Below are 12,409 nucleotides of genomic sequence, written 5' to 3' on the forward strand. Positions count from 1 at the left end.
GTTATAAAGTGTGGCTTTGACATCATCCAGTCTTATGAAACAAAGTGTTTCAGTAAAATATCACAACCTTATATCACATGGAATGGGAGATATTTAGTTGGCATTATCTCTTCAGCGGTTTGGAGACCTCCTCTGTGGTCTAGTGGTAGAGAGTCCGCCCGGAGAGCAGAAGGTCCGGGGTTCGATCCCCCGACCGCGTCATACCAAAAGACGTTAAAAGATGGTACTTGTTGTTACCCTGTCTGGCGCTCGGCATTAAGGGGCTAAAACAAGGACTGTTCGGCTCGGAGTCAGTATACTGTGTCTGAGTGGGGTATTCATGTTAAACTGCGGCATGGTTTCCCAGTGAGCTAGCACTATAATTCGGCATCAGGCCGGACTAGTACAAGCAGCCACACACACACACATACACGTGCATGCATGTCACTATATAAGTGCAGTAATCTTGGACGTGACGTTAAACCCCATTTCACCTTCACCTTCACCATGCAGTTTTGTTCCTAATATCTTGCCTCTGGTTGAATATCTTTTGTTAACAGAACTACCATATTGCTCAAAGTATTAATTACTCCTTTGCTTCCTAACTGAAAGACAATATTTTGAAATTAATAGCTGAATTCATATTTTTTATTTTACACCATGTATCAATCTCGCTGTCTCAAAAACCTGTTTTGTGCTTTCAGTTGATTTCCTTCATGTAAATTTCAGTTTATAAGTGATATGTGGTTTGTTTGTGTGTGTGCATATATTGGGGCACCCAGTGGTCTAAGGGCCACAACTTCCAAGTACTGTGCAGAGTTGCATCCCTTTGCCATACCTGGATCCACTGGTCATGGTTCGAATCCCAGATTAGCTGTACCTGTTGCTGGGGTTTTCACCATTTTACTTTTTCAAATTGACATAATTCACTCACTGTACATTTATGTCTTTTTGGGCATGATAATTTTGTTCACCATTTCTAGCAATTTTTGGTTCTGCAGACTATTATTGTTGTCACACGATCTTTCTTTTGACGCTGTACATGAACTATCAGCCCCAGGAAGATTTCAGGCCAGAATTAGTCTTCAGCAACCCATACTTGTCACAAGAGGCGACTGACAGGATTGGGTGGTCTCACTTGGATGATGGATATCATCATGTCCCAATTGCATAGATGGATGCTCATGATGTCAATCACTGGATTGTCTGGTCCAGACTTATTATTTACAGACAGCAGTCATATTGCTAAAACTTTGCTGATCACAGCATTAAACAACAAACAAGCAAAACATGAACTATCATTCCCTTAGTATGCATATCCTATCTCTGTAAGATTGGATAAATGCATCTCTTTGGTGTCACATGTATGTTTCTATGGTTTCTTGACAACAAGATGCGTGGCACTACAACTTGCTGCACACAGTTGCCTCCCTTGGCCATGTCTGGATCCTCTGTTCATTGGTTTGAATCCCAGATTTACCCCGATTATATGAGATTCTTGGTCTGTCATCATACCTGTGCTTTAGGATTTCATCAAAGGAGTAAACATTAATGGCTACCTCTTGTGACATGCTGTGATAAAATTGAAATACTGTTCAAAGCAGCACTTTCTCTCCCTCAGCAAATGAGGAGATTTGTCTAGACATATATGCAAGGTTTGATTAAGTGATGTTGATAGTGTTGTTCAAATTAATTGATGATCCATTGTTTACAGTTTCCAACCGAGCAATTATTGAATACATCATGAAATCTGTTATTTAATTTCCAATCATACTTGTTCATTCATTTTATTGAATTTATTTGTGATAATAAGTGGAGTATCACGTATAAAAACACAACAGGCTGACAACAGTCATTGCAGTGTTTCTTACTGGAAGTTTTTGTTTTGCAGAGTATAATAAATAGCTGAGTGTGTTTCCATATCATACATTTTCTATATTATTACCTACGAGGGCAAACATATCAGGGTTCATAAAAAGCATATGTGCCCTAGGGTCATATCACGTCACAAGACCCCAGTGTATTATCAAGTTGGTTCCTATATTTAATAAGGCTGAAATAAATATGATAAATTCATTATTACCCGAACTCTCCAGACAAAGAGGGGGCAGTGGCGTAGCCTAGTGGTTAAAGTGTTCGCTCGCCCCGCCGAAGACCAGGGTTTGATTCCCGACATGGGTACAATGTGTGAAGCCCATTTCTGGTGTCCCCCGCTGTGAAATTGCTGGAATATTGCTAGAAGCGGCGTAAAACCATACTCACACTCCAGACAGAGAGATTCTACATATGTTTCCTGTCTTTTGATCTTGATGAATGACTCCACATTCTTAGGTCTACCAAATATTAACACTTCATGTGAAAATGTAAAAAGTTTTTTCAAATAAAAAAAGAGATGTGAAATGCTTCCTGCCTCAAAATTAAGAAATATTTGAGTATTATTTATTGCTGTTATGAAGTATACTGAGAAAAAATGTTTAATGACATTTCTCTTCTCAGTCAGGTTCATTACTTTTTTAAACCAAGGATTTTTTAACCAGTTCCCAACACTTGTCAGTGTTTTTTCTTTCAATGGGTTGGACTCTGTAAAACCAATGCAGGAATTTTGACTGAATCTTTCAGCCATTATTTCTATCATGTTAACACTGTAATCAGTCAGTCAGTAGAGCTATGTCCTTTTGTCTTCCATGGTGCAGACTTTCACAATTCAATAACAGCTTCGGTTTGCCTGTTGTCAGGTGCAATGTGGATTTGAAATATTCTTTTTATATAATTTTGAATACCGGCTGTTTAGTCAATTCAAGAGGTTTATCATCAATGTGTTTTTTAAATATTTTTTTTATAGATGTACCTTAATTTTACAAATGTAAAAAATAATATTAAATTTTGAATAGCTGTTTTGAATTGAAACTATTTTAACATTAGTTTGTTTTTGTGAAAAACATTTATCTAATTTTTTTATTTTTTTTGGTCTCAAGCCTGACAGCATTTTTATATCATTTTTCATCCTACCTCTTGGCATATTGACCATGGTTATTCATTAGAAAGGTAAGAATATTGGTCTGAACACGTAATCCCACTGCAATGTTGTAAGAGTTGTCTCCCTTGCATTGCAGGTGGCTCAAGTCCCAGGAAAGTATCCACGGGCCGACCAAGCAACAGTCTACAGAACAGGTGAAACGCTGCACCATTGTGTAGCTCCACTGCCTAGCTGCCTCTGTGTCATGGCGCCATGCCATGGCTGTCAAGGATCTATCAGTTCTGTGTAAATAGTGACCGTTATCAGCTGTGATATGTGACAATCTGTTTCATGTACTTCATACAGATCCTCATGGAAGGATATTTATGTATCCAGAGCTGGGTGGCCTGGACACTAAATATGCTACACAGAAATTATTGATCAAGTGTATATCCATATCGTTTAAGTAATATAACTAAATACATACATTGTGTAATAAATGTGTTTATTTTATTTCTAATATATGATATTTACAAAACGGAAACACATGATGCATTCTTATCATACCGTATTCGACATAATAATCGCCCCACTGTAATAAGCGCCCACTGCGATATTTGCTGATATATTGGCTAGTGAACAATCCCAATTAGCACCCCTTCCGATCGATCAATGTACACAAGACTTATTTATTCGCTTATAATATGCACTCGTGTGTTATATGCACCCTTTATTATGGGCATTTAATTCTGAAAAAATATATCTGTTGTACATAAACATTTCAGGCTGTCAGCATAAATCACGAAATTTATCTTTCAACTCCAAAATTTTCACCAAAATAATATTCAAGTAAGAGCCCCCTATTTCTAATTTTGAGAGCGCCCTGGGCGCTTATTACGTCGAATACGGTAATTGAAAATCAAATGTTCTCTCCCTTGGCTGATTCGACCTGTGTCACCAGTACACCACAGAGCAGCTGTATTCATAAAGGGTGTGTACAAATCCATGAACTATTGACGATGGATTACTTCCAGACAGGTATTTCGACAGACAGATCAGAGGTTCCTCCCAGTTTTTGCCAGTCACAAGCAAACCTGTCCGTGAATTCTCCATCAAAATCACACAAACACATTACAAAATTTTAGTATTTTAGTTTGGAGCCCTCTTTTAAAACTTCTGGATCTATCTTGAAATCTCTACCTGTTTCATATTGAAGCATATATTGTCAATCAAAACAGAAGTGTTATGAGGGTCAGATGGAATGCAGCTTACACATTAAGATTTGTTACTTCCAGAAACTTAATAGAGCCGTTAAATATGACAATGTATTGAGAATATTTTGCCGTTTTTATCTTATACTTTTGTCTTTAAATGTATGTAATAATATTGTAGGTGCTTGTGGAATTGGGATAAGATTTTATGATGCAAGTGCCTGTATCCAACTGCAATGGTAAAGTAATGCTTCCAAATCATAGGCAAGGTGTCGTGTTATCATGGCTTTTGCCAGTCTTGTTTGTCTGAGGCCACTCTGTGTTATTGTTGACAGATGTTTTGCTTACAAGTTAGCTTGGCTCGATTGGTCAAAATATACAAACAAAGGGACAAAGAAGGATAAGAACTTTTTGGGGTCATATGCAATATCAAATTATCAATCTACAGAAAAGTTCAAGATATTGGTGAACAATTATTTTAAATCTAATATGGATGACAAGTTGGCAATTTTCTTAATTAAACATGACTGTCTACATCTTCTTTGAAGGTCAAAGGGTCAAAGACTGTTCATGTTGAAAACTAAGAAAAAACATATAATCAGTTTCTTGGACATATTTTAGTCCTACCAATACATGTAGTGATATCAGAAGTCCCAAACCTGCAAATGTTCTAATTAATTTTGCAAAGATTAATAATTTTATTTGAAATTGAATAAGCATGGTACTGGTCATTTATTGCAGGGGAGGTGGGGCCGGTGAGATTAAGAGAGGAGTGGGATGGTGGGTCATGAAAACATGACACAGTTCTATTTTTTTCAAATCAAAAAAAATTTGAATATGATTTAGGGACTGTAAAAATGTTACATAAAATGGGGGGTCAGTAAAGTATGATAGAGTCTTGAGACTATGCAGTCTTAACTTGCCAGTACTGATTCCATGATCAATGTTCATGTATGTGGTGTAAATATAGAGGCATTTGTGATATTGTGCATGTTGTGATATGTACGTGCCTTATTACTCAGCCATCCGGCACACTTTTATTTGATTCATTTTTTAAATGTACTTTATTATTTTTCTTATTCATAAATGATAGAGTATTTAGGCAAATAATGATATGCAATGGGTTTTTTCTGCATGTGGCTTTTGGCTCTCAACGTTCAAATCCATAAACAGAAAAATAAGAAACATTGTTGCCTGACTGTTACCAGTTGTTTGTACCTCGAAGTGCAGCTGTTGGGCTAACAAACGCCAAATATAATTGTTGAAGCTCACCTAAACATCCATCTTGAAAACAGTTTCTGTTATACATGTTATGAATTACAAAACATCTGATTTCAGAGGGGCGGTCGGGTAGCCTAGTGGTTAAAGCATTTGCTCGTCATGCCAGAGAGGGAGTGTGAGTGAGTTTGATTTTATGCCGCATTTAGCAATATTCCAGCAATATCACAGCTGGGGACACCAGAAATGGGCTTAACACATTCTACCCATGTCGAGAATCGAACCCGGGTCTTCGGCATGACGAGCAAACGCTTTAACCACCAGGCTACCCGACTGCCCCACTGCATGCTAGTAATGTATTGGGGGCGATATCAGTGTGTTTACACGTTGTACAGATTGCCAAGGTCGATATGATGCGAGTGGCAAAGAGAAGATTTGTTGTTTTGAGGTTAATTATTGGGGAATTCAGGAGCTGGGGAAGGAGACAGACATGTTCCAAATTTAATGTTTAAACATTTTGTTTTTCTTTTGCAAACTAGTCCTAGTCTATTGATCAGAGTGACCATTCTCCATTTCTGGCACTCGTACCGCAATGTCCAGTAAGTTTGACCAGCGACATTGGGGGAGGTACATGGGGCATTCAAGCTGAAACTCCTGCCAGATAGACCTACAGGCGTTTGGTTCCTTGGGTTTGTGGTGTATTGGAAATTTGATAATATGTTATCCTCTGTTGAAGGAAATTCTGTGTATATAAGGTCACAAAACATTCCATCCAACTGTTTTTTAATCTTATTTTCTTTTTGGTGATGCCAGTATGGTATGGTATATGTAAGTATTGTGCTTATTAAATTGAAAAGTCTCAGATGGGAATTTTAAAATCAGAAAGTCTGGATGTTCAAGAAATTCTTGTTTAACAAGATTTCTAAGTTTGCCAGACCTGATTTAGAAGCACTATTGTTTGCTGTTGTGAGTCCGTCCATGACACTGTGTTTTAGTGATTTGCATGCTCTATATTTGCAGTTTATTTTGATTTGACTATTATTTCAAACTACAGTGAACTACGGTTATAACGAACTGAAAGGGACCATTTTAGTTTGTTATAACCAGAGTTCATTATAAGCAAATGGCAGGGACCGAAAAAAATGGTTGTTATATCCGTCAAGCGTGTTCGTTTATAACATATTTTACCAAGTAGACACAATTTTTGGAGAACAATTTCTTTAATACTGTAAAGGCGACGTTTTGGTATAGATCTATACCGGAACGTCGCCTTCACACTATTGAAGAAGTCGTTATCCATAAATTGTGTCTACTTTGTCATCCGTCAACTTCCAAGTAATGTCTATCAAACAATTCACATATTTTACTGTATAATTTATTTTATATATTCTTAAGCCATGTCACATGCGCACCATGTTTGAGATTTATGCATGCACATTACATTTCTTTATTGAGTCCACACATTGTTTTATTACAGGTATAATGAATGGTATTGTGTCATATAATGTATTTCAAGGCCACCGGGGGGCGGTCGGGTAGCCTAGTGGTTAAAGCGTTCGCTCGTCACGCCGAAGACCCGGGTTTGATTCCCGACATGGGTACAATATGTGAAGCCCATTTCTGGTGTCCCCCGTCGTGATATTGCTGGAATATTGCTAAAAGCGGCGTAAAACCATACTCACTCACTCACTCAAGGCCACCGGCTTCTCCAGCTGTTCAGGGACACCTTCTGTTGGCAGCCGATTTCCATGTGTTTTTGACTGTTATTTTGCATAATGTTATTGTTTTGTCGACTGATGACTTTGTGTGAACATTTTCAAGCAATGGATGGATTATGAATCATGCCTATAATTCATGTAATAAATTCATTGAATAACATTACCATATCTGTGTTCTATCTCCATCTTGCTATTTAATTTGACACTTTTAGGATAAAAAATGCCTGGAAATCCTAGTGACAGATGAGCAGTCATGGAGAATTTTCATCTCTAAAACAGTTTGTTTGTTTGTTGTTTAACACAGCACTCAGCAATATTCCAGCTATATGACCGAAGTCTGTGAGTAATTGAGTCTAGACCAGACAATCCACTGATTGACATCATGAGCATCGATCCATGCAATTGGGATAAGATGACATGCATCAACCAGGTCAGCAAGCCTGACCACCCGATGCTGTTAGTCGCCTCTTACGACAAGCAGAGTCGCCTTTTACGGCAAGCATGGGTTGCTGAAGACCCATTCTACCCCGGATCTTCACGGGTCCTGAACAGTCGCTTCGTGGTCAAATGAAAAGAGCACCTGCGCGGGGAATGGAAAGTCGGTGGTTTGATCCTCATACCAGTCGTTAAATGATGGTACTTTTTGTTACCCTGCCTGGCGCTCAGCATTGAGGGAAGAAAACAAGGACTGGTCAACTTAGAGTCAGTATACCATGTCTGAGTGGGGTATCTCAGTAGGTTAGCGCAATAAAACCAGTATTGTGTGGACTAGTGTACAGAGACACCTACACCACACACATCACAACTTTAGCGCAATAATCTTGAATTATTGTTCACCCCTTTTTACCTCATCTCACCTGTAAAAAGATTTGTATCTAAATATATATTGCTGTCAATGAGATATCTGGATTTTGGACAAATACAGAATCTCAACCTGGTGTCTTTTGATATCAAATATATCAACAACCGTTGATAAGAGTGGAGTTTTTGCACTTTTATCAATGAGGGTTGACATATTTGATATCAAAAGACACAAATGTAAGATTTTATTTATCACCCAACATCATTCTTCCAACTTTTTTCAGTTTGTAGACTGTAATAAGCAGTGTCTTAAGTGTAAAAAGTACTGCTAACAGCTTCAGTAGCAGAGCCATTAGTGATGTCATTTGATTGTGACATCATGGTAACCAATGACATCACTATGGTCTGTAATACATTGTGATGCAATTTCATTGCAGCGATATCTACAATGTAGATATCGCTTGATTTCACCCAAGCCATATCTCCTGTGGGAGCCAGTTTGGGATGATAAATGAGAATAATAACTAAATAGTTATGATAACACATTGCTACACAACTAAATGTGTCAATCATAGGTGAAAGCTAAAAGATGTGTGCTATTCAAAAGAAGTTAAAGATTAACTATAGTCATGAAAAAACTGAGGGGTCTTTAACTTCTTTTGAGTAGTATAGTCTTTATCAAATCAGAACCACAGTTTTCTTTGCACCCGGCAAACATTTGAGAAAGTTACCAAATTAATTAATTTCATTAAATATGTATTAGACGACCATCTTGCCATTTGTTGGTTGGTTGGTTGGCTGGTTGGCTGGTTTGTTGTTTAACACGGCACTCAGCAATATTCAAGCTATATGACGGAGGTCTGTAAATAATCGAGTCTGGACCAGACAATCCAGTGATTAATATCATGAGCATCGATCCACGCAATTAGGATCGATGACATGCATCAACCAAGTCAGCGAGCCTGACCACCCGATCCCGTTTGTCGCCTTTTACGACAAGCATAGTCGCCTTTTACGGCAAGATTCTACCCCGGAATCTTCACGGGTCTTGCCATTTGTAAAATGCATGGATGAACTAAGAAGGTCAACCATATTATTGCGAAAATAAACTACATAAAGCAGAATGGATGGATAAGAACTCAGAAACAATATTTAATATCCGATATCATTAATAAATGCATATGAATGATCAATATTGAATACGTTAATGGTCTGATAATTAATAATACTTCTTTATGGTGAACACGACATGAATGCTTTTGTTTCTTTTCCAAACTTCAAAACTCTAAGCTGCAACTTTGATGGTGAAATGTGTGCAGTTGGTATAAATGTGTGTGATCGTGGTTTACCTCCTAATTCAGGGGTCCAGGTGGCCCTGTTTTCTTAGCCTATAGTCTCTTTTACCCATGGCAAACATTTGTGAAAGTGACCAAATTATTAAAAGATATATTACATACCTGGAATAGTGCCATTTGTAAAAGGTAAAAACGAGTTAAGAAAAATCCAGGCGAACCGCATTATTGCTAAAATAATCTCCACAAAAGCCCAAACAGATAAATCTAATGTTCGGCTTCACAGACGGTGCCAAGATCTTGTCCAACTGTTGACAATGCGCGACCTCTAAATCAAAGCTTGCTTTGGGATGACCTCTTCTAGTTGGCCTTATTTCACGTTAAAATACCTGTATAATCCATTGTCATTGACCACGGGGGATTAAGAGAATTCTTTCTTAATCCTTTGCCCTATTGAAGGGGGTGGTTGATTTTAGTTCGGCCTCGCCTCAATTATTGGAAATAGTTGATATGAAACCATCAGTGACATTGGTCTGCATGGTGCTTGTTAGACCTGGTCGAGATTTGTTAAAAAATGTTTATCGGATGTTTTGTTGATGGCCTTGGAAATAAACATTGGTGGGATTAATGAAAATTGGTGATAGCTGATCGCTGAGTTCGGGATTTGAGTCGGAGTCGTTCAGATAACAGTACGATGACTAGGCTTGTAAGATGCGACTGACGGGATCGTATGGTCAGGCTCGGTGACTTGGTTGATGCATGTCATCGTATCTCAATTGCGTGGATCGATGCTCATGATGTCAGGCACTGGATTGACTAGTTCAGACTCGATTTCTTACAGTCCGCCGTCATTTAGCTGGAATATTGCTGAGTGCGGCGTTAAACAACAAACCAACCAGAAAACAGTACGATGAAATCATTCAACATGAGACTGGAAGACGACTACACACTGACTTATATTTTACTGACATTATTTCCAGAGGTTTTCATGGTGGTGTGGTGAAATGGGGTTGAACGTAGCGATCAAGATTATTTCATTTATTATATAGCGACGTGAGTGTGTGTGTGTGTGCGCGCGCGCTTGTACTAGGTCGCGTTCAAGATTATTTCGCCTTTCGATTTGGATGTGTGTGTGAGGGGTGGTGGGTGGTGGGGGGGGGGGGGGGGGGGGGGTGTCGTGTGTGTGTGTGTGTGTGTGTGTGTGTGTGTGTGTGTGTGTGTGTGTGTGTGTGTGTGTGTGTGTGTGTGTGTGTGTGGCTGCTCATACTTGTCCGGACTAATGTCGACTTTATAGTGCTAGCCCACTGAGATACCATGCCGCAGTTTAACATTAATACCCTTCTCAGTATACTAGCCCCTTAATGCCGATCTTTTAACGTATTTTGGTATGACGCGGCCGGGGATCGAACCACCGTCCTTCCTCTCCGGGCGGACGCTCTACCGTTTGTATTCACGATTTCAGTATATGGTTAAGAACCAACACACACTATATGGTATTCGATATTATTAATCAATGACTACGAATGATACATGGGTGAACGAATGGTCGGATGAATAACTGCCTTCATTCTGGTTAACAGATCTCATGAATATTTCTGTTTCTTTTCGAATCAGACCGCCTCCGTAGTCGAGTGGTAGACCGTTGCCCGGAGAGCGGAAGGTCCGGGGTTCGATCCCCGGCCGCGTCATACCAAAGTCGTTAAAAGATGGTACTTGTTACCCTGTCTGTTGCTCGGCACTCGGGGCTAAAAGGTCAGGAGTCAGTATACTGTGTCTCAGTGGGGTATTCATGTTAAACTGCACATGATATCCCATGCAGTAGTCTTAGTCACGACTAGTACAAGCACGCACACACACACGTCGCTCTATATGTGCAATAAACTTGGACGTACGTTAAACCCCATTTCACCTCACCTCACCTCTTTCGAATCGGGGCGGTCGGGTAGCCTAGTGGTTAAAGCGTTCGCTCGTCACGCCGAAGACCCGGGTTCGATTCCCGACATGGGTACAATGTGTGAAGCCCATTTCTGGTGTCCCCCGCCGTGATATTGCTGGAATATTGCTAAAAGCGGCGTAAAACCATACTCACTCACTCACTCTTTCCGTTCTTATGTACTGTAAGTATCAACCTTTGTATACATATGTCTTATCCCAGTCATGTCTTTCACAAAGGACACGGGTGGCCCAGTCGTCTAAACATTTATTGTGCAGAGTTACGTCCCTTAGACGTACCAGAAACCTATAATCGTGGGTTCGATTCCCAGGTCCTCCCTAATTATGATTCTGTTTGTCAGCATGGGACCCATGGTCGTGGGTTTCACCGACTTGATAAACATGTAAGGCCTGCATCACTTTGGACTGACACGCTGTCCAAATCTATTTTTTCTTCGCTGTATCGTGGGCACGGGTGGCCCAGTCGTCTAAGGCGCGGCGATTCGCTGTGCAGAGTTGCGTCCCTTGGGCACGCCAGAAACCTATGATTGTGGTTTCGAATCCCGGTTCGCCCCGATTATGTTTCTAGGTTTGTCAGCACCATACCCGTGCTCGTGGGTTTCACCCAAGTGGTAATCGTCTGAGACCTGCATCACTTCGGGCTTTCCTCCCACATCAAGCTGACACGCAGTGATATCACTGGAATACTGTTAAACGCGGCGTTAAAACACAACTCACTCACTCTTAGCTGTATCCAAAAAACTGAGCACCGCCAAATAATCTATCCATTTTCACTATTAACACAAACAAATTTGACATTCGACAAAACCAACTAATTCTTATTTCCACAACTTACAACAAAATTCTTATTTCCACCACTAACAACAAATATTTCTGAACAAATTATTCATTTACAAAATATTTCAACTCCATCGGGTCTGTAAAAACAATACGAAAATAAGTTGGCATCACGCCACCGTAAGGTGTAACTTAATAGAAATATGTATTAGAACATTGTCTTCACCATCCATATTTTTTAATATGAAGTGGTTTTATTAACATATTTTCGAGATGAGAGACCTTATTTACTGAATCATCCAGTTTGAATACATTGACCTTTGGGGGAGCTAGTAATGAGGTTGATATGGATAAACGTGTCATTCTATTTCAAGCAGTGTAAATACTTGATTACACGTTCACCGACTGTCCACTCAAAGGGTCAGGATTATTGGGAGTTCTTTGTTGACGAACGTTTAGAAGTAAACTGGAAAGCTCTTTAGAGAAAATAATCGAAATGAACGG

At 39.4% G+C, this 12,409-nt stretch overlaps 1 protein-coding gene across 3 annotated transcripts in view; it reads left to right on the plus strand.

Moving 5' to 3' along the window:
* LOC124112721 (lisH domain-containing protein ARMC9-like) overlaps nt 1–3,620 on the plus strand; it is a 42,120-nt gene extending 38,500 nt beyond the window's left edge. For 2 of the 3 annotated variants that reach the window (XM_048392012.1, XM_048392013.1), the window contains one exon: nt 3,093–3,620. In XM_048392012.1, the coding sequence (XP_048247969.1) occupies nt 3,093–3,154 (62 nt within the window). In that variant the 3' untranslated portion in view covers nt 3,155–3,620. The remainder of the gene's footprint in view (nt 1–3,092) is intronic. The other variant, XM_048392014.1, reaches the window with a different exon arrangement.
* Nucleotides 3,621–12,409: the final 8,789 nt, after the last annotated feature.

Source organism: Haliotis rufescens, unplaced genomic scaffold (genome assembly GCF_023055435.1).
Source record: "Haliotis rufescens isolate VD_foot unplaced genomic scaffold, xgHalRufe1.0.p SCAF_105, whole genome shotgun sequence".
NCBI lineage: Eukaryota > Metazoa > Mollusca > Gastropoda > Lepetellida > Haliotidae > Haliotis > Haliotis rufescens.